We start from the raw sequence: 25,344 nt of genomic DNA on the forward strand, positions 1-25,344 counted from the left end.
CACCATTGCATACACTAGCAAGATTTTGCTGAAAGGACCCTGATATAGCTGTCTCTTGTGAGACTATGCCAGGGCCTAGCAAACACATAAGTGGATGCTCACAGTCAGCTATTGGATGGATCCCAGGGCCCCCAATGGAGGAGCTCGAGAAAGTACCCAAGGAGCTAAAGGGATCTGCAACCCTATAGGTGGAACAACATTATGAACTAACCAGTACCCCGGAGCTCTTGACTCTAGCTGCATATGTATCAGAAGATGGCCTTGTCGGCCATCACTGGAAAGAGAGGCCCATTGGACTTGCAAACTTTATATGCCCCAGTACAGGGGAACGCCAGGGCCAAAAAGTGGGAGTGGGTGGGTAGGGGAGTGGGGGAGAGGGTATGGGGGACTTTGGGATAGCATTGGAAATGTAAATGAGGAAAATACCTAATTAAAAAAAAAAAGGAATGATTGATTGTTCAAACAACATAAAATTTAAAAAAAAAAAAAGGCCAAAGGGGGGTGTCTTAGTCAGGGTTTCTATTCCTGCACAAACATCATGACCAAGAAGCAAGTTGGGGAGGAAAGGGTTTATTCGGCTTACATTTCCATACTGCTGTTGATCACCAAAGGATGCAGGACTGGAACTCAAGCAGGTCAGAAAGCAGGAGCTGATGCAGAGGCCATGGAGGGATGTTCTTTTCTGGCTTGCTCAGCCTGCTCTCTTATAGAACCCAAGACAACCAGCCCAGAGATGGTCCCACCCACAAGGGGCCTTTCCCCCTTGATCACTAATTGAGAAAATGCCTTACAGTTGGATCTCATGGAGGCATTTCCTCAACTGAAGCTCCTTTCTCTGTGATAACTCCAGCTGTGTCAAGTTGACACAAAACTAGCCAATACAGGGGGTGAGGCTCAGTGGTTAAGAGCACTGGCTGCTCTTGCAGAGGACCCAGGCTTGATTCCCTCCTAAAACGTATTGAGTTTTACAGCTGCCCCACCCCCAAATTTAGACCAAAACAGAGAGCTTTTCAATAACAATGTCTTTGTTTTCTTTGTCAAGAAAGGGCTAGAAAGGGAGAAAATTTTCATACTAAAGAAAAAATTTGCATTTGCTGATATCTGTGTCACATAGATATTTTCCATTGTAAGAATCATGATTTAATTCATCAGATACATTGTTGTGTGACCTTTCATATGTGTGTAACATATGTGTCATGTGTTAACATTCCATTTATTTTAACCTGTCACACAAGAGCTGCATCCTCAAAACTTTTTATTATTTATGCCTACACAATCAGGACGACATCCTGGGCCCTCTTCCCTCTATAGAAACCTGTTGTGGATTGGATCTAAGGCTACTTGTGTTAATTCGGCTCCTAAAATTACACAGGAACCTGCATGTCTTCCTGTAAGACTCTAAGGGTCTCTGCCCCCAGTTGGCTTTGATTGGTAAATAAAGTTGCCAGTGGCCAGTGGCTGGGTAGGGAGACAGGACTTTCAGATTTGTGGACAAGGAACTGAGGAAGAAGGGGAATCGCCATTGCCAGGAGAGGAAGGAGGTCCAGGCCTGAGGAGTGTGGGACAGAGGGACAGAGGGACAGAGAGACTGCCAACATGTGAGCGTCGGGGATCAGGGCCTAGGAAGGCCACAGGCCTGGGGCTGGGGTAACAAAAATACAATATAGATTTTAGAAAGTAATAATTTAGAAGCATCAGAGGGGAGACATTAGCTGTGTGGAAGTTTGGGAGTGGCCCAGCCATTGAGCTATTTAAGGCATATTATAATATAAGGCTGTGTGTGTGTGTGCCTTTCATTCTAGAATCCTCAGAGCACTGGAGCAGGTAGCAAGGAGCACACACTGCCACAGGAGAGTAGAGTGGATTAATCAATTACTGCTCCAGAAACCTATTTAATGGGGATATACAGGATGAATTTTTATTTTCTTAAAGTGCCAGAAAAATTAAGTGTGTGTAACTCAATGGTTTTCAACCTTCCTAACGCTACAGTTCCGCATGTTGTGATGACCTCCCCAACCATAAAATTATTTCGTTTCTACTTCATAACTGTAATTTTGCTTCTGTTTTCAATCGTAGTGTAAATATCTGTGCTTTCCCATGGTCTTAGGTGACTCCTGTGGGCATTAAGACCCATGGGTTGAGAACCGCTGGTGTAGACAAGGCGCTATGGCCGCTGTGGGAGGCACAAGCCCGGGGTAGGTTTCCCCATCCTGATTGATCATCCCTAAACGCGCGTACACACGGACATTGAGTGTACTCAGTGGATTGTGTGTGACAGTAACACAGAAAAGGTCTTGGCTCTTAGAGGCGATTGTTGGGGAATGGAAGGAGATAGAGCAGTGAGGGAGGTGGGGTGGAAGTGATGTAACTACCGTGGACTCGTGTTTGAAGTTCCCAAAAATGTGCGTTTAAAGAATTAAGTTAACCAGGCAAGCACCCTCATTGTGAGCACAGCCAGAATGGCATCGAAGTTGGCAGGAAACATCTTTACATTTGTGCGCAGTTCTCTTCTAAAGAGCAGCCGGAGATTCCACTTCGCAGCTACTTCCTAGGAACAGAAATAGGGATGTGACGTGAAGTCAATGTCCTGGACTTGGGGACTGGGGGGGGGGGGAGCGGGGGGGGGGGAGGCTTGTTTCTATCCCTACAAGGCTGGGTCCCTGTAGGAGCTAGGAGAGGTTGGCAGCTTCCCAGCCAAGAGCTCAGATCTCTCCGCAGCGCCCAGGAGGCTGCATTACCACAGATGGACAGTAGAGGGAGACAGAGATCGTGAGTTGAAAATTAAAAGGCTGAACCCAGAGAAATTAGATAAATTAGAAGAGATAAGAGAAGACCCACCCATCCTCACCAAGAATTCATGAATTCCCCCAGAATCTCTTGCTTGGTTCGTAAATGGCTCCCCCTGCGTAAAAGACAGTAAAGACTGATATCTAAGCCCGTGATGTCCAAATATCAGCCAAAATTTATGCTATCAATATGCACACGAAGGATCCTGAGCTCAACAAAGCAAAAAAAAAAAAAAAAAAAACCCGTCCGGAAACTCACCCAAACACATTAATGTGACAAAACAGATAAGATACCTAAACAAATAAAAAGAATCACATTTGCCAGCCACAAAACCAATTCTGCTCTGACTGGTATTAAAAAAAACCAAACTCTTCTTTCACACTGAGTCAAGGGCAACTAGGGTTTACTTCTTTTAACTGTTAACAAAGCATATTCAAATATTAGATTAACAACTTTGGTTGAATACATATGACAAAATGATGTGGGTTTTTTTTTAAGATGTCTTTATTTCATGTGTATCTGCGTTTTCCCTGTATGTATGTCTGCCCACCACATGCAGCGCCCTTTGCCCACAGAGATCAGAAGAGATCAGAGCTTGTTCCTGAGTTGTGGACAGTTGTGAGCTGCTATGTGGGTGCTGAGAACCAAACCAGGGTCCTCTGCAAGAATAGCAAGTTCTTTTAACTGCTAAGCTGCCTCTCCAACCCCGTAACTTGATTTTTAGAGATTGCTTACCCCCTAAAATGAAGTTTTTATTGGATTTCATAAATGTCTCCAATTTTTTTTCAAGCACATTAGGTTATGTGTTACTTGGCAAAAATTCAAGATAACCACTCTCAGATGCATAAAAAATTTAAAATACATAGATCACATACCTAAACAAAATCACAAAACCTGTGCTGTTAATAAGAAATAAATGTTACAAAGATCCAAAAATAACTGCTGCTGCCTAGATCCAAAACTAAATTGAGAAATTCAAGATCAGTAGCTATCAACATAGGTGACTTGAAGCGTCAAAGCAGAGTAAGAGACGGGAACCCGACAGAGTATAAGTCTCAATCCAATATCAGCAAGTGGACATCTGTCCAAGTGTGGGCCTCCCTGTCTACTCACCTCAGCAGCATATGTACTAAAGCTGAAATGATGCGGAGATCCGCTTGTCTCCCGTGCAGATTCACGGAGCACTCCCTACTTTTTGAAAAGTCTGTATGAAAACCTATAATCTTGAAGCTCACGTAAAAAGATGTAATTAGGGGAGGTGGGAGAACCGGGACATGAAGGTCTGTTGGGGATGGGATACTCAGGGTTAAAGGTTTTCACGGGGAGAGTGTTGGGGGATGGGACAATGGAGGGCTAAGGGTCAGGCAGGCAAAGCTTGGACTCCCTTGTACTATGGAGTACAAGAACCAATGTCGAAATCTACACACTTGTAAGTTATTTCTTTTAATTTTTAATATTAAAAATGAGTTTGAACAGAGGTACCCTGCCTGGATGGACCATCGTGACCCTAGAAAACATTCATTATTGAGGGAAAATCTAAGTTGGGCACAGGATACCTCCCTAGCAGCCCTTGGGCAGGGAGACCCCAGAGGTACAAGAATCAACTCACACGCTATCGGCTATTGCCGTTGTTCTGGGGTGCACAATGGCAAACATCGGGCTTTTTTTTTTTTTTTTTTTTTTTTTTACATGACACAGAAAAATCAGTCTCAAACTTAGCAGGAAACCCTCCCTGCTGGATGCAGGCTGCAGGTAGGGAAAAGACAGCCATGCTCTTACCCAGTGTTGGACCCTGCATGCTGCAGAATCAGCCCCGTAAAACGTATATAAGATGCTGTGCTTCTTAATAAACTTGCTTGTGGGAACACCGGCTTGTGCAGGATCTCCTGATCCCAAACTTTCCTGTCCTCTTTATTTCTCAACCCCTGGCCCTCCCGCTACACCGGCCTCACCTGCCATTTGGTGTTTTCCCAGAGAAATCCCTGCTGGAATTGTGACTGCCTCGATCCTGAGTGGGTTTTGTGCAGGCAACCAAAGCTGCTGTGAGTGGAGGTGTACAATAGTGATACGAGACATATTCTATAAGTGAGAGGTTCCTGAGAGAGACAGCCAGGGTCTTCAGGGTTGCGGTCGTGATCAAGGCCGCGGGGATCGTGGAGGTAAAGCTGAAGACGAGGAGGTAGGTCTGGGCGGCTGGCCGGGTGGGCTACTTGCTCCCTGCACAGAGAGGCAGCCCTTTGGCTGGTGTCTTCCTTCAGTGGACCTCTGTCACCAAGCTGGGCCGCCTGGTTAAGGACATGAGATCAAGTCCTTGGAGGAAATCTACCTGTTCTCCCTGCCCATTAAGGAGTCTGAGATCATTGACTTCTTCCTGGGTGCATCCCTAAAGGATGAGGTTCTGAAAATCATGCCAGTGCAGAAGCAGACTCAAGCTGGCCAGTGGACCAGGTTCAAGGCATTCGTCGTTATTGGGGACTACAGTGGTCACGTTGGTCTTGGTGTTAAGTGCTCCAAGGAGGTTGCCGCTGTCATCCGAGGGGTCATCATCTTGGCCAAGCTTTCCATCGTCCCTATGCGGAGATGCTACTGGGGGAACAAGATTGGCAAGCCCCACACTGTTCCATGCAAGGTGACAGGCCGATGTGGCTCTGTGCTGGTGTGTCTCATCCCTGCCCCCAGAGGCACTGGCATGATTTTCCAGTCTCTGCTCCTGAGCCCAAGAAGCTCCTGGTGATGGCTGGTATAGATGACTGCTACACTTCAGCCAAGGCTGCTCTGCCACCCTGAGCAACTTTGCCAAGACCACATTTGATGCCACCTCCAAGACCTACAGCTACCTGAACCCTGACCTCTGGAAAGAGACTGTGTTCACCAAGTCTCCTTATCAGGAATTCACTGATCATCTAGTGAAAACCCACACCAGAGTCTCTGTTCAGAGGACCCAGGCTCCAGCTGTGGCTACCACAAAAATATTTTTATTTAAAAAAAAAGTAAATAAATAAATAAATAAAGTGATTTAAGTATGTGAAAGAAAGGAAGAAAGAGAGAAAGGAAGGAAGGAAGGAAGGAAGGAAGGAAGGAAGGAAGGAAGGAAGGAAGGAAGAAAGAAAGAAAGAAAGAAAGAAAGAAAGAAAGAAAGAAAGAAAGAAAGAAAGAAAGAAAGAGGAGGGAGAGAGAAAGAGAGAGGGGAGGGAGGAAGAGAGGGGGAGAGAGAGAGCAAGGAAAGAAAGAAAGAAAGAAAGAAAGAAAGAAAGAAAGAAAGAAAGAAAGAAAGAGAGAGAGAGAGAGAGAGAGAGGAGGGAAGGAAGGGAGGGAGGGAGGGAGGGAGGGAGGGAGGGACGGAGGAAGACAGTAAGAATGGAGAAGGCTTCAATCCAAATGGAGGAGTTACTGGCGGTGGATACTGTTGCAATGGGGAGAAGTCCTTGTTCTCTGTGGACCTTGCTACTGAGAGCCCCAAGCCCCAGGGGGTGGCCACACATTTGCATACATACAGTCAGCACTAAATGGACTCAGGGACACAGTCATAATAAATGCAAAGTAGAGTTATAAAGTTTGGAGAGAGATGGGTTGTGCGTTCCCTGGAACATTAGAGGTGGGTAGCAGGAAGTTGATATGATCTAAATACATTGTCTGAATATATGACAATTTCAAAGCATCAATAAAAATTTGTTTAATTATATTAATTCCAGAAGGAAGCGGGAAAAGGAGCCAGAAATTTAACAACAACAAAAAGCGGTTGAGGCCGGGCGGTGGTGGCGCACACCTTTAATCCCAGCACTTGGGAGGCAGAGGCAGGCGGATTTCTGAGTTCAAGGCCAGCCTGGTCTACAAAGTGAGTTCCAGGACAGCCAGGGCTATACAGAGAAACCCTGTCTCAAAAAACCAACCAACCAACCAAACAAACAAAAAAAGTGGTTGAAATTTTCACAAATTTTAAGAAATGTAGAAATTTTAACAAATTTAGGAATGAAGACACATTCCAAAAATATAGGAACCTCCAATGAAATATGACATGACATGCTGTGAACAGACCATGCACAGTCAGTAGAAAGCACTTTTCCCAAAAGAATCTCACAGCAAGTGAATGAAATGATTCATTCCAGGCTATAAGGAGCTGCAACTAATAGACTGCACATAGAGTAGAAGACTAGAGACCCCATCTCTAGAGCACCAGTGAGCATCTGATACCCCATTGGCAGACGTTTGCATGGGTGCATCTGCAGCCAGGCAGTGGTGGTGTTCACCTTTACTCTCAGCACTGGAGAGACAGAGGCAGGTGGATCTCGGAGTTCAAGGCCCTGGTCTACAGAAGGACTTCCGGGGACAGCCATGGCTACACAGAGCAACTTTGTCTCAAAAACAAACAAAAGAATACGAAAATCCTTTAGCCAGCTTTCAGTCCTTAGTAAACCCTACAAATGTTAGGTGTGGCTAACCCTTAACCAGTGTTCAAGTTTTATAGAACAGCACAGTGTTTATACTGGAGAAAACCCCTACAGATGTGAGGAACACGGCAACACCTTTAATGAAAATATAAGCCTTTTTGATATTAGAGTTCACTTTGGAAGGAATTCTTATAGATATACTGACTGTAAAAGGCCTACGTGGGTCTGGAGAGACGATTCATTAGTTAAGAGCACTGGTTGCTCTTCCAGAGGATCAGGGTTCGATTCCCATCACCCACATAGCGTCTGTAATTCCAGTCCTGGGAGATCTGATGCCCTCTTCTGGCCTCCAAGGGCACTGCACACACATTGTGAACAGATAAACAGGCCAGCAAAACACCTATCCACAGAACAGTTCTTAATGGAAAAAAAAAAAATTTTATTAAAATGCACACAATGAAAAGAACAGCATGATATAGTTATCTATTTATAAGAGAATATAATTATTTGAAGATGTATAAATATAGAAAGCCTTTATTCACATTTCAGACCTTAAGATAATTGTAATAGAGATGAAAAGCACTAATACAGAGAATCTGGGAAGGTTTTCTTATGGCACTAACTAGGGCCTCTCACACTGGGTTAAAATACTTTAACCAGCTTTGAGCCACACCCTCACCCCAGAAAAATCTTTATTGCTTAAAGTTTTCTAGATGCCATGCGTTGATGTGGAAGTAAATCATCACCGACAAAATTATGCAGAAAAATCACCTCCAAGACGATCTGATTGTGTCCATCTGAGGCTTCTCATCCTTACCCTTAGACACTGGAAGAAAATGCCATTCTCACACAGATCTTTACAGCCAAAGGAGACTCATCTCTGAGAATGTGTCATCTGTATATGCAGAGACCGGATGGCGGATCCCAAAATGCTTTATTCAGACTTTGTACATTTTCATTAAATAAAAATAAATCTTTAGTTTGTTTGTCTTTGGTTTTTTGAGACAGGGTTTCTCTGTGTAGTCCTGGCTGTCCTGGAACTAACTCACTCTGTAGACCAGGCTGGTCTCAAACTCAGAAATCCACCTGCCTCTGCCTCCCAAGTGCTGGGACTAAAGGCATGCACCGCCACTGCCCGGCGAGCATTCTTGTGAGCTGTTGCTGTTGTATTTTGAATGAATTCCCACAGACCCGGAGCTTCTCCATCCTTCCTCGGGTTTCTAAGTAACTGACATTAACTACACACCCAGGCAAATGGTGGGGGGACTGCCTAGTAACCACTGCCTAGGGTTAGTGCTATGTTTTGAAATATTTGCTGACAATTAGTCTCATCAATTACATCTTACTTCTTTCCGTAAGGGCCTTGACAGTCATGGGGATGGTGTGACAGGAGTATGGTAAAAAGCCCCAGATTCCCAAATTCTTAAATTGCCTTTTGTAAAATTTTACTCTTTACTTGTATTCACACCTACACAACACACAAACCTTGGTGCTGTTTTACGTTGACTGATTTATACTGTGTAGCAGTAAAACCTCGGGATCAAGAAAAGAACGGTAGAAGCCAGGGTAGTATTTATGCAGGTATATATACTGAACCTATCTTCACACACACAAAAAGGGAGGGTAATTATTTAAATGAAAGATAAACCCTATTTAACTATTTTGTTGTTAGCTTACTAACAAACTAGAAATCTCTTCTGCCTGAGAAATGTTGACTCCACTGAGCTGACTTATTCTAAATAACGCGATCACTGTTTTTAAATCTCCATCTGCCAGCAGGTGAGGCAGGGAACTGGACGGCAGGGACACTCGGCTCTCTTGGTCCTAACTAGGGTGTTATGCCATGGACGGTCCCGTGAGTGAATGCTTTCCCTGGGGTCAGCATTGTGAGCCTTCCCAGGACACCAGCTCTGAGCTCACAATGCTGCATGCAGTTCCTCTCTGCGCTCCATGGACTCTGCGCTCCATGGACCCTGCGCAGTAGTTCGACCGTCTCTTGCACGGTGTCACAGGCTTGGAAATAGTCCTCACACTAGCATTGTTCCCACGCTTGCCCTTTAAGAGCCCTTCAAGGAGCAAGAGGACTTCTGTTAGGCCAGTGCTTTATGGCTCCAAATCTGCACAAACGTGGCCAACTGCTCAGCCTGTTTTGGCCTTCTAGGTCACAATCTCTGCTCACATGCAAGAGTATGAGACACAACCTGTCCCCGTCATTGGGTAGCATCTAGTCTCAGTACGCAAGAGGACACTCAGAGGGGAATGTGAAGCAGGGCTGGAAACAAACCCTTCCCTCCAGGAGCATGGCCTTCCTGGTGTCTCCATTCCAGACCCATGGACCTCAGAGCAGAGAGAAAACAAATCTACGGTATTAGCCACCCGGTTTCTGGTATTCTGTTAGGGCAAGCCTAGGAAAATAACAGCCACATTCTAGCCCACCCACAGCTCTCTCCAGGCTACCTCAGAAGGCAGTTAGGGGCATCGTCATTCTTCACAGGCCGGCTGCTGAGAAATAGCCATTCCCAACCCTGTCCAGTAGCCCTGGCTTCAGCTTTTTCCTAGGAACAGTGGGGGCAGTGAAGTGGTTTGAATGAGAAATGTCCCCCACAGACTCAGATATTTGAACACTTGGTCTCTATTTGGCCGAGCTGTTTAGGGAGGCATGGAACCTTCAGGGGGGTGGAGCCTTGCTGGAGTTGGGGTGGGGGAGGGGATAGTACTTTCAGTTCACTCAACTTTTGGTTGAGATGTGAGCTCTCAGCTTCCTGTCCTCACTGCCATGTGTGCCGCTGGCTGCCATGTCTCCACACCTCTGGAACCTTAAACCAAGCCAACTCTTCCTTTTGTAAGTCATTTTTGGTCACGGTGTTTTATCACGGCACCAGGAAAGAAAATATCACAGATGGGTAAGACTTCTTTGAATCAGTCGGTGAGACTCCTTCCAGCTGATCTTGGAACCCCAAAAGCTCAAAGATGGACAACCCCACCTGCTCAAAGCTCCATCATTCCCTCCGTACCCAGCCACCCACAGCCTGCAGTCAAAAGCGTCCCTTCTGGTCTTAATGGGAAAGGCACTGAAAAGGGACACTTCACCAATGTTGTCTCATCAGTGTCCCTGGGCCCAGGCCAGCCCTTTAGGGGTGGAAGAACAGACCAGGCTGCTTGTCACATTCTTTTTTCAGGCCTGGGACAGAGCCAGAAAGACAAGAGAAGCGAAGGCGGATGTTAAGATGCTGACCCTGGAGGCATCCCCACCACAAAGGCAGAGCAGGGGGGTAAGGCACAGTCTACTGCTTCCATCCGCATTGCCTCTGATCCGTGCACAGCTGCCTCCTCTCCGGAGTTCCACACGCACCCCAGGGTCAGCCTGGGGCCTTTCGTTCATCTCCCCAAAACAGACATGGTGCACCTAGCAGAGACACGCAGAGACTGTGTCTGGTGCCATCCGAGGATAGGAGGGAAGAGAATGCCCACATCCCTTGGTAGGTGTCAGGCCCTGCTGGACACAGGAAGGGCCACAGGCTGAGCTAGCGTGAGCTCAGGACTCTCGGTGTGTCCTGGGAAGGCTGAGAGGTGGCATTCCTCACAGCAGTCCAACATGCAATAGTCGCTGCTGCCGCTGTCTGAGTCTGGAGGAGGGGGCCTGGCAGAGCCCAGTGGGGCCCAGTCCTCCTGGGGCAGGTAGGCAGATGGCTGTCCTTCCAACTCCAGACACCCTGCCGGCAGCACATGCTCTGAGCCTGGGAGCCCTGGGAAGCCCGGGGCTGTGGCCTCCCACTTCAGGCAGGCAAACTGCACAGGGCATGCCGGGCTATAGGTGAGTGTGGCGACGGCCTCCCAGATGCTGGACTCTGAGCCTGCTGATGAAGTACTGACACCATTCTGTCTTGCTTGTGGTCCGGCTCTGCGGGCCCCTGTCCAACTCTGCATTGGAAGAGGGGGCGGGATGAAGGCTCGGGAACATTCTGGGGACTTACTCTGGGAGAGGCTCTCTCCCCTGCACAGCCCAGACTCCTTCCTCCAGGAAGCTCCAACAGGCACTCCCACAGCCTGTGCCCAAAACATTCTACCTTACCCCCGTGTGTGAAACCTCTGGCTTCAGCAAAAGGCCCAGAGTTCTTCAGGCCCTCCAGTGCCCTCCTCTGCCCAGGGCCACAGGCTTAGGGCAACATGAGCAAGACACCCAGGAAAACCCAAAACCATGACAGAACGTTGCCCAAGGCCAGCCAGCAACCCCCCCCCCCCACACACACACACAGAGATGCAGCTGCACATGGAACTAGAGACTGAATCCTGTGGAGCCACAGGAGAGCTGAGCATCCCAAAGAATGCCGCCTCTCAGTGGGCCTCGGAGCCTCCATAGAATGCCTTGTATCTCACACCGTCCACCATTGCTGTATCCTGGGGAGCTGACCCATAACACCATCCCATATAGATGATACAATATGTACCCTCTGAGGCTAGGGCACAAATGTAAACCTACTATGTGTGTAAGAGGCTCAGAGCATGAACAAGGCCCCCATGCTTGCTCCTGCCCCCAGTCTAAGCCTAGATTCTGCACACACAAGGCAGACTTCTAAGCCGCATCTGCCCTGGTAATACCACACTTGACACCGCCTCCCTGAAGTTTCCCTGCACGCACCTGGAAGTCCCCATGGTACACACTGTAGAGAGGATGGAAGAACGCCTCGGGAGATGGAATGTTCTGGTAAAAGATTCTCTTCAGCCTGCGGCCAAAAATAGAAAAGCCTGAACCAAAGGGACTCTGATAGAAGCCTTTCTCAGTGCCAAATTCCATAAAACCTAGGTCACTGCAAGGCCAAAGCTCCCTTCTACCTAGCAAATGGGCCCACTGTATTCAAACCTGTCCTCAAGGGGCTATTGGACACAGCAACACATTGCCAATTGTTCTACCTACCGGGGAGGCTGAGGCATGAAGATCACAGAAGGCCACTTGTTGAAGCCCAAAGTGGGCAATATAGTAACACCCATCATAGATAGATAGATAGATAGATAGATAGATAGATAGATAGATAGATAGATAGATAGATAGATAGATACATAGATACATAGATACATAGATAGATACATAGATAGATACATAGATACATAGATACATAGATACATAGATAGATGATGGATAGATGGATGGATAGATGGATGGATAGATGGATGGATAGATAGATAGATAGATAGATACATAGATAGAGAGAGAGAGAGAGAGAGAGAGAGAGAGAGAGAGAGAGAGAGAGAGATTGAGAGAGAGAGAGAAGTAAAGCCAGACTCTGGACAAATCCCAGGACAGTAGCCTCTCTGGTTAATGCCCTATGTATCCATTTACACCGTGGCCTGCATCCTTTTACAGACCTATCCCCAGCAGTGGGATCAGGGCCTAGAAACAACCAGCTGTGTCCTTAGCTCTCAGATGAGGCCAACAGCCCCAGAGGTCACATCAGCGCCATGAACTGTGGTTCCCCAGTTTCACACACGCAAGCACGCACACACACACGCACTGGCTACCTACCTGGGTGACAGCTTGAACAGAAGGTGGACAAAGCCAGTCAGCAGAAGAAAGATGGGCACAACTACAAGGATGCTGGCTGACCATTGCCAGCGTGGGACCAGGAGGCCTGTGGGCAGAGAGAGTCTATGGTTGTGAGGAGCCTCAGGGCCAAGGTGTCCCCCTAAGTCCACATGGGAAAAAAGTCACCACTAGTTCTCTGAGCCAAAGCAGAAAGGGCTTACAGTGGGCTTTGGCATTCATGTCATACCTAATGTCCCTGGGTGCCGTTCTCTTTACCTCCCCCGCCCCCTTCCTGTCTGCCATATGGCCAGTGGCCATCACAACAGGGTCAGCCCAGCTCGCACAAGGGAAACTCAGACAGAAGCTCCAGGCACACTTGTTCCTGATGGTAGCCATTAGAGCTGAACTCCACACAGCTCAGAAACAGGGGGGGGGGGGCTGCAGGTGGATGAAAGGGGGGTGGGGCAGGAGAACACAAGGAGCAGACTCAAGTCAGCCCAGGCCATAAATCACCACCTAGCACCTACCCTGTCTCCTCTGGGGAGAAGGAAAGGACACGGGCTGGCTCCACTCACTCCAATGGCTCTTATAATATTCCCCCTCTGTCTTGTCCTCATAACTCTCCAAAGTCATCTGGACACGCAGCCTGGCCTCGTAGATGGAACCAGGATTCAGTTCGACGGCTTCAAGGATGAGCCAGGTCACTCCAACGATACGGTCCTTGTGCCGGGCCTGCTGCAGGGTTGTGGGCATTTGACTGAGTTCGGGGTCCTAGAGAATGGGCACACATGCACCAACAAGCCCGCTCACACACATTCATGGGTACAGGCACACACCCATCACATTTACACACCCCACCCAGTGTACATTCACTCACCTAAGCACAAAGCAAAGACATACTCACATATAAAATACACGTACAAATAGGTGCACCCACGTGCTATGTTCATAGACATACATACACACAAGCATAGGTTTGTATGTAGCCGGCACATACATGCGTGTCTAGCTCTGACCCGCCTCTGTTCTCACCAATGACTCTAGCCAGTCCCAGGAGAGACACCCTTGGGAGCTATCACCATGTTACCTCCCAGGCCTCTTCCTGCCTCTTGAAGGCCAGCTCGTAGCTGAGGGATGTGATCAATGGCTCCAGGGCAAGATTGATACCCCAGGTCAGGACACAACGCCCAGAGCTGACATTGCTCTGCAGATCAGAGGGTGGGTCCAACTTGACTGAAACAAAGAAGGGTCACGTGAGGCTGCGGCTACCACTGTGTCCCTCTGCGTGGCCAGAACTGAGCACCAAGAACATTCCCAAGAGGGCAAGGCTCCCTTAGACAGGAGCCTCATTTGAAGACTAATACAGGAAAGCCAGGCAGTAACTTCCTTAAGCCTCCACAGCAAGGCAATCTCTAAATCTTGCCTTCCATTTCCTTCACAATCCACTACTGAAAGTTCTCTCCCCGGAGTAATTCCCACCGTGCTGGACGCGCATTTCCAGCAGTTCAGACTGTAGTCTCGACCCCAGTTGGTTATGTCTTTTCATTCCCTGCACAGAGCCTGGCACCCATCACACCCTCCCTTCCCAGGGTCCACTCTGCTTCCAGTCCTGCGTCTCACTTGGCAAGGATTCTCAGGAAGAGCCAAAAGCTCAAGGTCACGACCTCACCACCAAGTCACGAGGTCACTGCCATCAGGGCCGCCCCACTCACTGTGTCTCCTGGGCAGGTACTGTGAGTCCACCAGGCTGACCTGTTCCTGTCCCATGATGCAGCGGTGAAGTGTGATGGTGAAGTTGTCAAAAGGTAAGAACACCTCCTCTTTAGGCAGCACCAGGGTACACATACTGTCCCAGAAGGTGCATTTGTGTTTGATTTCAGTCACCTGGTTACTGGGAAGGCCATGTGTTAGTGGCACAGATGGTGCCACCACAGAGACCCTGTGCCCTCCCCCAAGTAGGCCTGGCCTTCCACCCTCACCTGGTAAAGAGGAGCCAGGCCCTGGATTCCTGGCCCAGCTCTGGAGCCGACCAGTGGCAGTCGATCCTGTAAATACTGTTGCTGAGACAGGTGAATGCTCCAGCCTTCTGCCCTGAGAATGGGGATGGTGGGAGCACACAGTAGGGCCTTAAGGCAGAGCTGAGGTAGGTGGAGAGGATTTGACCAGACAGACCCCAAAGAAAGTCCCAAGGGAAGGTTTCAGGGGCAGGGTGAGAGGCTTGGCGGTGGCTGGGTTTTGTACATGATATGCAGGCCAGTCAGACCTAAGAGCTTTGCTGGGTTGGAAACCGTGGGATGCTAGAAGGCACATGCTAACAGAGTTTGGGCCAATGCTTTTCCCTGGGGTTTTACAGGTGTTAGCCTGTCCCCGACTCCCCTAATTCTCTATACAGCCACCTCAGGTGGGGTGTGGCTCACAGCCCTCACCTCCTCCTCCTTGCTCTGGGACCGAGACTCCCCGGCAGACTCCAGAGCAGACCCAGCTGTAGATCAGGAACCAGGAGACCTGTTTCACCGCCACTCTCTCCAAGGTCCAACCTGCAAAAAACAGAACTGTAGGGCCTGAGAAAGGCACGCAGTGGGAGGCGTTCCCTATGTTAGACACTGCTGTGGGAGGTGGTGTCCCCCGTGCTGGGCACTGCTGTGGGAGGTGTCCCCCGTGCTGGGCACTGCTGTGGGAGGCATCCCCTGTGCAAGGCACTGCTGTGGGAGGTGTCCCCTGTGCTAGGCACCCTGTGGGAGGCGTCCCCCATGCTAGGCACTGCTGTGGGAGGCGTCCCCTGTGGGAAGTGCTCCCTTTGCTGGGCACCCTGCAGGAGGTATGCTTCCCACACGATTCTGCCCAGCAGGTACCTTTAATGTGTCCTGTGGACAGGACTGCACACATCTCTCAGCTTCCCTGATTAGCTGAGGGGTAGAAAAGCCCCTTGGCCCAACCAACCAAAGGCTGGGACCTTCCATGCTGGTTGTCCCCTCCCACTCAGGTCTTCATGATCCCAGGCTCTGACAGCAGCATGTCCACACTCTCATGCCACCCTCCATGTTACCCTAGGCTCTGCCAAACCTGCACTTTCTGGCTTGCTTTTTTTTTTTTTCTGTTATAGTTGTTGGAGGGACATTAAGGAGGTTTCAGACAGAGTCTCTCTATGTATCTCTGACTGTTGTGGAATCATGATGTAGAAGAGGCTGGACTCGAACTCAGAGATCCTCCAGCCTCTGCTTCTTGAGTGCTGGGATGCCGGGGTTAAAGGCATGAGCCACCACACCAGCTCTGCCTAGGTTCTGACAACTGTCATGTGAAAGGCTGTTCATTCACAAGGCAGAAGTGGAGTCACAAAGAGGGCCAGGGCTCTTCTCTGGGTCACAGGGCAAGCCGGTATGCATTCTCTTCTCTGTTAACTCCTAAAAGAGGCTCACCCCAGAGTTCCGTCCTGGAAACACAGGCAGCAGATGCCTAGATAACAAAGCTGCCTGTCACCCACTGTTCTCAGCTGCCTCACAAAAGAGTGAGCCCCTGAGCCCTGAGAACCCTGGGGAGCCACAAGTGGATGGAGACCAGAAGCTAAGCCTTAGGAAGTGCCTGGTTACTTGATTCTACTGAGGCCCTGTCAGAAGAGTCATTTGCATCTGCAGATGGCTCACTGATAGCCTCTGAGCAGGAAACAGGGCCACCCTTGTTATACAAGCCTGATCACTGATAGAGAAGAAGGAAGCACATGTACAGAGGCCACAGCGCCGCCTCCGCAGACAGCACTCTGACCCACCTACCCAAAACCCCGACTGCACGACCTCAACTCGGACTTGTGTTAACTTCAGCCCACGGCCCAGGAGCCTGCCTCCTGTATCTCTAGACAGACCCGTTAAGGCTTTGTCTTCCTCTGGGATAGAACATAGAACCTGGGTCACCAAGGGCATCAAAGCTAAGCTATCTGGGCAGTGTCTGTCTCCTCTTGGGATAATTATTGGCAAAGTGGGGATGAGAATCCCAGCCCAGTCCTGGAGCATATGAGAGCAGGATCCCCAAGTGACAGAACTGGAGAGAGGACTAGCACTGTCACCATGTCCAGCTGAGAACTGACGCAGTCCTCAGGGATAACTTTGCCACCACTGGAGGGAACCAGTTCATGGCAGTATCAGGCTGACCCGTGAGAAAGGGGGACTGGGGTGACTTCCAGCCCAGTGTACCCCTTTTCTAGCCAAGGATAGAGACAAGTGCACCAGAGTTAGAAGTGGCCCGATTCAATCTGATGCAATAAAGCCATCATGTGGGTGGAGAGCATTTCCATCCGCACTGGGTGACTCGGGGAGGGTGGGGTCACCATCTAATGATGAGAAAACAGAAACCCAGAGAACCCGGAGACTCGACCAGCACATAACTTTCTTGGCTCTTCTGCTTGGGGGAGGGGTCCCACAAACTCCCACAACATCTATGAACATCCTGAAAGCAATGTGTGAGTCCTGGGGCTTGACCTAACAAATGAGGCCAAAGTCGTGGGCAGCATAAGCCTCTTTCTCCCTGGAGGTTGACCACCATGGGTTTGGACAGACCACTGACAGGGGGCTTCCCTACCTTGAGAGACAGACTTTGGGCCAGGTGCCTAGGACAGAGGGAGACAACTGAATGAATACTTACTGGTCCTTGAAGAAGCTGGGCTGGGACCAAAAACATCTGACCACAAATCAGACACACCAGGCCATAGAACCATGTGAGAAGCTAAAGAGAGCAACACCCACCATCTTGGGATAGATGTTCCTGGCGTGTAGTGCTCCCTGGCATGTAGTCCTCCCGTGAAGCTCCCACCTCTGCCCAGCAAAGGCTTTTCACAACAGGCCTGACAACATAGCCCTCTCAGCCTCTCACAAACAAAATCAATGATAATACAACAACAACACAGTTGTGGAGGTAAGAACTATACAAGGAGTCGCAGCCAAGCCCTGCTGTATGTCTGTCTGTCTGTCTGTGTGTCTGTATCTGTGTCGACTCATGCAGGAGGTACTGTAATACTCTACCCCTGAGCTACACTCCAGGTCCTCTTTTTTACTTTTTATTTTGAGACAGGGTCTATCTTGGTTAATTTTATGTCAACTTGATACAAGCTAGAGTCATTTGGGAAGAACATTTCTCAAGAAAATACCTCCCTAAGATTTGCCTATAGCTAAGTCTGTAGTACATTTTCTTGTTTAGTGATTGAAGTGGCAGAGCCAGCCATCCCTGGGCTGGTAGTCCTGGGGTGTAAAAGAAAGCAGGCCGTGGAGCAAGCCATGAGGTACAAGCCAAGAACAGCCTGCTCCTCTATGCTCCCCACCACCACCACCATCAGCTCCTGCCTTGACTTCCTTTGAAGATGGACTTTGATGTGGAAGTGTAAACAGAATAAACCCTTTCGTCCCTGGGCTACTTTTGGTCACAGTGTTTTAGCGTAGCAATAAGAAACCTAATGAAGACAGGGTCTCACCAAGTAGCCCAGGCTGGCCTTGAACTGCCTTAACCTCCCAGCTAGCTGAAATGGCAGATCTGTGCCATTGGCCTGGATCCTTCTTATAACTTTTTTCTTTTATTTTTTTTTCTAGGCTTACTTATTTTCTTTTACATGTATGAACATTTTGCTTGTGTGTATGTCTATGTACCATGTGCATGTCTACAGATGGGAACGAGCCACTATGTTCGTGCTGGAAACAGAAACTGGGTCTCTCAAGAACATCAAGTTCTCTTAACCACCACACCGTCTCCCTGTCTCCTCTTATCGTTTCTTTTTCCCCTGCACTGGGTATTGAACCCAAGGCCCTGTGCACGCTGCGCATGCACCTACCGATCGAGTTATATCCCCAGGCCCTGTTCCCTATCTTGCCGGGGTGGGGGAACTCCCTATTCTCCTGCCCACTTGCAAAGCCCACAGAAATGGAGGACAGAAGAAGGCTGCTCTGTGTGTCAACCTTATCCAGCAGTGGCTTCTCTCTAGAGGTGGAGGCAGCAGTGCAGCCGCCCTGCTCTCCAGAAGTATCAGGGGCCTGTGACATATGCAAGCTGTGTCAGGAAATGGGGCTGGAGGTGGGCACAGGATCCAGCTTCCCTTTGAATGCCAGCAGACTGTGAGGTCCTCCTCTAGAACCAGGGGGATCCCTGTGCTATGCACGGTGTGTGAGGACATTGATGAGCTGATATAGTTGGATGCTAACAGCCTAAAGGATGGGGCCAGCAGACCGACTGGGCGAGGACAAGGTAGCAGACCAGAAGGAGCAGAGAAAGATGCCCTCAAAAGCACCTTCCCACACACTGCCTGCAGAAGAGGCAACTAGCGGGGTAGAAGTCTGTGGTACTGTGGCTGGAGAAGAGGCTGGATCCGGAAGTGGCGGAGGACCAGGGAAGAAAAGAAGGATGAGTCTGAGAGCACAGGGAAGTGGTTGGGGGTGGGGGTGGGGGGGTGGGGGTGGGGGTGGGGAGTTCCTCCCGGCACTGTTACTCTGCCGCTCCCTCCCCTTTTACCCATCCTAAAGCACTTGCCCATCTTCCAGCCCAGCTCCCTTGCCTGATGGGAAGACTGCATCCAGGCTCAGCCAGCTCTGTGCCCCTCAGCACCGGAACAAGCAGCCCAGCCTGCGGACAGGACTCAGGCAGATGAACTGATGCTGTACACTTGCAGGGTGGGTGGGTGGGAGGAAATGGTGCTCCAGTGCTCCCTTGGCCACCGTGAGGAAGTGCCTGCCTGCTGTGCCTTGTGCTCCCTGCACTAGCAGGGGCCTCCCCAGGGGCAGCCACTTGCAGGCGAAGCTGACTAAGCCTGCTGGGTAATCCAGGCTGAGCACCTGATACTGAGTCTCTTGCACAGCCCAACTCCATAATAAAAATGCCCCTCCCACCTCCCACCAAAACCACCCTGCCTCTCGTGGTGGTATCCATACCTTTTTCACCAGAGTGGGTGTCGTGGGTTATAATTTACTCCTGGGAGGCCGAGCCCTGGCCAAGAGTAAGCCCAGAGCATTAGTGTCCGAGGTAGATCAAGGTGGGGGATAGAGGGGGATCCCAGCAGAAAGACCTCTGAAGCTCAGTAACCCAGAAACAGAATTCTACTTATCTACACATGCCCTCCCCCCTTCCAGCCCCACAGAGCTAACCTGGAATCCCACGTGTACACATGGCCTCCCAGATCCTCTCCTACCATGACATTTTCAAAAGATCTGGAGGTTTAGAGGGATTTTACCAACCCTGGGCCTAAGCGGTTAGGTTTTGTTCCCCCATAAAAAGCTCAACCATGGATAAAGCAAAGCTTCTTCCATAACACAGCCTGGCCAACTTGGTGCCCTTCCCTTTCCTGCCTGGGGGATGGACATACTGACCAAAAGACAACCTCACGGCCCCCACCCCCAGCCCCAAACATTGTAATTTCTCTTTTCATGATTATCTCTGGAAAGATACCATGTCTGGGAGATAGTCAAGACCAGTACACCAGACAAGGTCAAAGGAGGGTGATGTCACCCACATTGCCGAGGACACAGTTCTCTTGCCTCCTCAAGTTTACGTCAAGGGAGCCCTAAATACAGACTCACCTTCCGCAATGCATCTTCCCAGGGCCATGGAGAGTCTCAGGCAGCCCCAGCCAGGAGGTGACTTACTGCCAACTGTCCTTGGGTGCACTGCAAAGCCCCTTACCTGATCCAGGAGATAAGAGAGATGAGTCTCTCAGCAGGCTGACACGGCCCACCCACATCAAAAACCACAAGACATCACAGAGCTACTGTCCTCCACAGAGCTCAGAGATGCCTGTCGCCACCTGCTGCAAGCCAAAGAATGGTGAGGACGGATAAGCTCTCACTCTGTGACACTGAGCATTGCCACGCACGGATGGCAGACATTTATCTCCTGAGTGACAGAGTATGCACATCCTCCCGGGCAATGCCACTGGGTCAGCACAGGAGGCAAGGTCGGAGAGCAGAGCAGTGCTTGAGCAGGACCTAGCCTAGGGTTTTCCCCTTCGAGGTTCTTCTGAGACGAAAGCACTGGCAGTCACTGAGTGCTAAATATAAAGAGAGACTAAGTCAAGGAAAACCAGTAATGCATCATGATGGTGCACACCTTTAGTCCCAGCACTCAGAAGGCAGGGGCAGGCAGATCTCTGTGAGCTCAAGGCCAGCCTCATCTACATAGTTGGTTCCAGGACAGCCAAGGCTATGTTACACAGAAAAACCCTGTCTCAAAGCAGCCCCCTCCAAGAAGAAAGAAAGAAAGAAGAGAAGAAAAGAGAAGAGAAGAGAAGAGAAGAGAAGAGAAGAGAAGAGAAGAGAAGAGAAAGGAGGGAGGGAGAGAGGGAGGGAGGGAGGGAGGAAAGAAGGAAGGAAGGAAGGAAGGAAGGAAGGAAGGAAGGAAGGAAGGAAGGAAGGGAAGAAAAAGAAAGAGAGGGGGGAGCTGGAGAGATGGCTCAGTGGTTAAGAGCACTGACTCCTCTTCCAGAGGTTCTGAGTTCAATTCCCAGCAACCACATCACATGGTGGCTCACAACCATCTGTAATGGGATCTGATGCCCCCTTCTGGTGAGTCTGAGGCTAGCTACTGTGTACTCAGTGCAACCCTGTCTCATATATATGTATACATCTAAGTCTTCTGGTGATCTTAAAAATTATAAATGATTAACATTATTAAGACTGTAGATTCTGCTCTATTTCTCTGGAAACCGGTAATTTTTATATTTTTGAGACAAGATCTCTAGACTACATATAAATTATATATATATATATATATGTATATATATATATATATATATATATATATATATACTCATTATATACACATACAGGTGGCAGCGCACACCTGTGATCCCAGTACTCTGAGAACTGAAGCAAGAGGATGACAAGTTCCAAACCATCCTTGGTCACTCATCTTTAAAAAACAAAACAAGGGTCTGAGGCTGTCCCTGAGGCTGGGGCTGTCGCTTGGCTGGAAGCGTGCTTACCCAGCATGCTTGAAGCCCTGCTGCAATCCCTAGTGCCACATAAAACAGATGTGGGCCATGCTTATAGTCCCAGAACTCAGGAGGCAGGAGTGAGCTTCAGGCCATCCGAGGCTAGAGATCCTAACTCAAAAATACAGAAACAAAAAATCATCATTCTCCAGAAAAAAAAAAGCAGAAAAATATTAGTCATTCATAATTCTCAAAATAAAAACAAGACTATTAGATATAGAAAAAAAGAGCTGGCTGGACATTGGTGATAAACACCTTTAATCCCAGGGTTTGGAAGGCAGGAGCAGGCAGATTTCTGTGAATTCAGGGGCCAACCTGGTCTACAGAGTGAGCTCCAGGACAGCCAGGGTCACTGAGAAACTCTATAGTCCTGCATGTGGGAGCCAGAGTCAGGAGGCTGAGAAATGCAATATTATTCTCCTCTACATAGTGTCCAGCCCGGGCTACAAGACCCTGTCTCGAAAATAAGAAAGAAGGAAATGATTGAGAGAGATAAGAGGAAAATGTGAAGCACTCCAGAGTTTTGATGTAAACGTTCTTCGAGGACTACGCTCCTTATTCTTTTTCCTCATTACTATTAGTATCACTAGCTTGTTGCTTCTTGAAACCTCAGTATGTATGAACGAAGCCGTCTGAGCTCTCAATCCGTTGAGACCCATTTCTTTTACTTCCTTTTCTACTGCTCATCGCCTAACACACACTGGGATTTTTATGTAAGACAGGTAGCACATGCACAGATATCACCCAGGGGCTCCCAAGGCTCAGAGCCAATAGAACAACTGATCCACTCTCAAGGGGGGTCTGTAGTCAGAATTTGGGCTTTTTGAAACACAGAAGCAGTATAGTAATGTTTTCATTTTAACCCCAGGCGTGGGGCTGCTTCAGGCTGTCCACAGCAGCTGAGCATGATTCGACCATGCTTTGGCAGGGCTGTGGTTTCACCAGCTGCAGATGTTTTCTGTGAGTGTGTGACATTTAGAATTCTAGGGACTTTTCAGAAGGTCTATAAATGCTAGGACCCTGATACAGGGAATTCTGGTTGGCTGGTTTGTGGTTGGATGCTGTTGGTCATGTTTTGTTGGGGTTTATCAAGTAGTTATGTGCGAAGAGACGAAAAGGAGAAATTACATATCCTGATGGCCAAGATCAAACTTGCCCCAAGGACCTCGAAGCCCCTAATCAGCAGGAAGTAGTGTAATGATACCATTACTCTTTCTCCTCTCCCCTTTTTTCACTCCTACCTAGTGCTAGAGGGTTGAAAGGGTGGAAGAAGAAAAAAAAAAAAGAACCTAGGAAGTAGCCAAAAGTCAAGCTACAAGGATACTAGGTTAGCTTGCCTAATACCGTCCGGGTATTTGAACAATGGCTGTATGCACAGCCTGAGAACTGGTAGGAGCTCAGTGGTCCAAGCTGGATGCCTTAGCAGTTCTGTTCTGGTGCTAACGGCCATGAGAATCCCTAGAGAACCACTTATCCTCAGTCCATGTTGTAAGCTGAAGAAGTTGAGTCCCAGCATTGTGGGAGGATGGCCGGAGTGCTGACAGGACAGAGTGGATAACCTTGCCAACAAAACACAAAAGCAAGCCGGCAAAAGGCAAAACCTTTCCCCTCCGACTGCTTTATACTAATATCTAAGCTGCCAGGAGAAGACTTGATCCACACTCAGGGTGAGTCTTTCCGTTTCAATTAATGTAATCAAGAAAATTCCATATACCAGAATGGCCAAGTAGTTAAAGAATCAGATTTAAGAAAGTCCATCACAGGGATGCCTAGAGGTTGACCCATCTAAATAACCCCTCACAGATGCACCAGGCGCTTGTCCCATGGGCGATTCCCTGTCTTGTTGACAGTCAATATTAATCAATACAAGTCCACCCCTTGTAAACTTGACACCCAGACACACATCCTTATGCCATGCTTAATTTCCAAGTGAAGACACATTCATAATTTTGCCTACAATAACTAACTGAGCCCAACCACAAGCACACTACCCTACCCTCAAAATAGGCCAGAGTTCCTTTAATGCTTAGTCTTTTGGTGTCCCCAAGGGCAAATATAATTATGTTTACAAGGCTTAATAACTGATACTCTGGTTCACAGATGTGTATGCATGTGGGAATATGGAGCTATAGAAATATAGATATAGGTATGAGGTAGAATGGTAGGACATGAAAATCGTGATGGCCTAGAAAGGAAAACATGGGAAAGGAAAGATCTGGCTTGCTTTTTCTGCTGATAAAGGCAGAAAACTAATAGACATAGCTGATAAAGCCAAAATTGCCTGAAACAGTTCATTTGAGAGAAGATATCTCAAACAAAAATGTCAAAGACAAATAAATTGTGCTTACTTATGGCCACATTAATCTATACTGTAGATTTTCTGTTTATTTTTGTTTTGAGAAAGGGTCTCACTATGTAACCTGTTCCTCTTACTTTCTTCTTTATCTCTGCTGTGCAACTCTCCTGGGCTTTAAACCCTTTCTCCTGCCTCAGTCTCTCCAAGTGCTAGGATTTTCTCCAAGTGCGTACAACAAGCTTGGCATAGGGGATAAGAGTTTTAAGTAGGATAACCATGATTGAGGGAGGGAGGGAGGGAGGGAGGGAGGGAGAGAGGGAGGGAGGGAGAGGGAGGAGAGGGAGAGAGAGAGAGAGGGAGGGAGGGAGAGAGAGAGAGAGAGAGAGAGAGAGAGAGAGACACGGTTGTTGTTCTTCCAGAGGGCCAAATTTGATTCCCAGCACTCACACGATGTTTCTCAGTGCCCAGAAGAAATACACGCCGAAAATGACCCATACACATAGGATTTTAAAAATGAGGCAAGTGATTAAAGTAGCTATCCAGGGAATGTGACGGGAGCAAAGAAAAAAGAAAAAGCCCACAGTGCTGCCTACACAGCGTCCTCATAAGAACAGTTGTTACAGGGACTGGTGGTGTAAAAGAACACGAGGACTAGAGATCAGCGCATGGCAAGGCTGCCCTTGACAGCTCCGAGGACCACAGGTCCCGCCTAGATTTGTTTTGTTTAGACAACTTCCCTCTGTAGTCCCTGCTCTCCCATACAGACCTAGCTCTCGATTCAGATCCAACTGCCTCTGCCTCCTGTGTGCTGAGATTAAAGGTGTGTGCCACCAAGCCAAAGCTTCACTTCACTTTTTATTCTATTTGTGTGTGTGTGTGTGTTGGAGTTGGAGTTGGTTTTTGTGCGGGGAGGGGGTTGGTGGGTTTTTTGGTTGGTTGGTTGGTTGGATTTTTGAGACAGGGTTTCTCTGTATAGCCCTGGCTGTTCTGGAACTCACTCTGGCCAGGCTGGCCTCGAACTCAGAGATCCGCCTGCCTCTGCCTACCAAGCGCTGGGATTAAAGGCGTGCACCATCATGCCCGGCTTCCACCTTACTTTAAAGTGGACCTTTTAGGCAATTTTTTGGAATGGAGCCCATGGCATAATCTCAAGTGACTGCGAAGCGACCTGGCTGGGGCAACAGCACGCGAGTGGCAACGGCAGGCCCCAGGCAGCAGGAGGCGCCCGCCTCCCAGCGTCACCTTGTTGGGTGATGCCGTGCACGGGGACAGGTGTCTTGCGCGAAACGATAGCAACGCTGGCCTTCCTTGACAACCAGCCCAGACCGAAGAGAAGCTCAGCAGCGGGGAACAGAATAGCTCGTAGCTCCCGCGCCGCTCGCACCACCAACGTGACCTG

The 25,344-nt window shown here is 48.8% G+C and overlaps 1 protein-coding gene and 1 pseudogene across 9 annotated transcripts; one reads left to right on the forward strand and one right to left on the reverse strand.

Moving 5' to 3' along the window:
- Positions 1-4,061: 4,061 nt before the first annotated feature.
- On the forward strand, positions 4,062-9,396 carry Gm12109 (annotated as a pseudogene).
- Positions 7,594-25,333, reverse strand: Il9r (interleukin 9 receptor). Of its 9 annotated transcripts, none has more exons than XM_006514539.3 (10): positions 25,188-25,333; positions 20,241-20,343; positions 15,123-15,233; positions 14,676-14,787; positions 14,409-14,587; positions 13,784-13,929; positions 13,224-13,431; positions 12,697-12,802; positions 11,815-11,899; positions 7,594-11,096 (listed from the first exon to the last, which is right to left on the reverse strand). In XM_006514539.3, the coding sequence occupies exons 2-10, from the start codon at positions 20,266-20,268 to the stop codon at positions 10,662-10,664; spliced, it is 1,410 nt and encodes a 469-aa protein (XP_006514602.1). In that variant the 5' UTR covers positions 20,269-20,343; positions 25,188-25,333; the 3' UTR covers positions 7,594-10,661. The 9 variants fall into 9 exon arrangements, with proteins under 9 accessions (XP_006514602.1, XP_017169787.1, XP_006514600.1 ...); XM_017314298.1 differs by lacking the exon at positions 25,188-25,333 and adding an exon at positions 20,507-20,662 and having other exon boundaries at positions 13,224-13,428; XM_006514537.2 differs by lacking the exon at positions 25,188-25,333 and adding an exon at positions 20,507-20,661.
- Positions 25,334-25,344: the final 11 nt, after the last annotated feature.

Source organism: Mus musculus, chromosome 11 (genome assembly GCF_000001635.26).
Source record: "Mus musculus strain C57BL/6J chromosome 11, GRCm38.p6 C57BL/6J".
Lineage (NCBI taxonomy): Eukaryota > Metazoa > Chordata > Mammalia > Rodentia > Muridae > Mus > Mus musculus.

Bases quoted from the DNA above. Each gene is read 5' to 3' on its own strand.
- Il9r (XM_006514533.3), bottom strand. From the start codon at position 15,582: ATGTGTGCAGTCCTGTCCACAGGACACATTAAAGGTACCTGCTGGGCA. The intron at 14,588-14,675 runs GTGAGGGTGGAA...TGGCCTTCCCAG, and splicing joins GCCTGGCTCCTCTTTACCAG to TAACCAGGTGACTGAAATCA. The intron at 13,432-13,783 runs GTAACATGGTGA...ACAACCCTGCAG, and splicing joins GGCAGGAAGAGGCCTGGGAG to CAGGCCCGGCACAAGGACCG.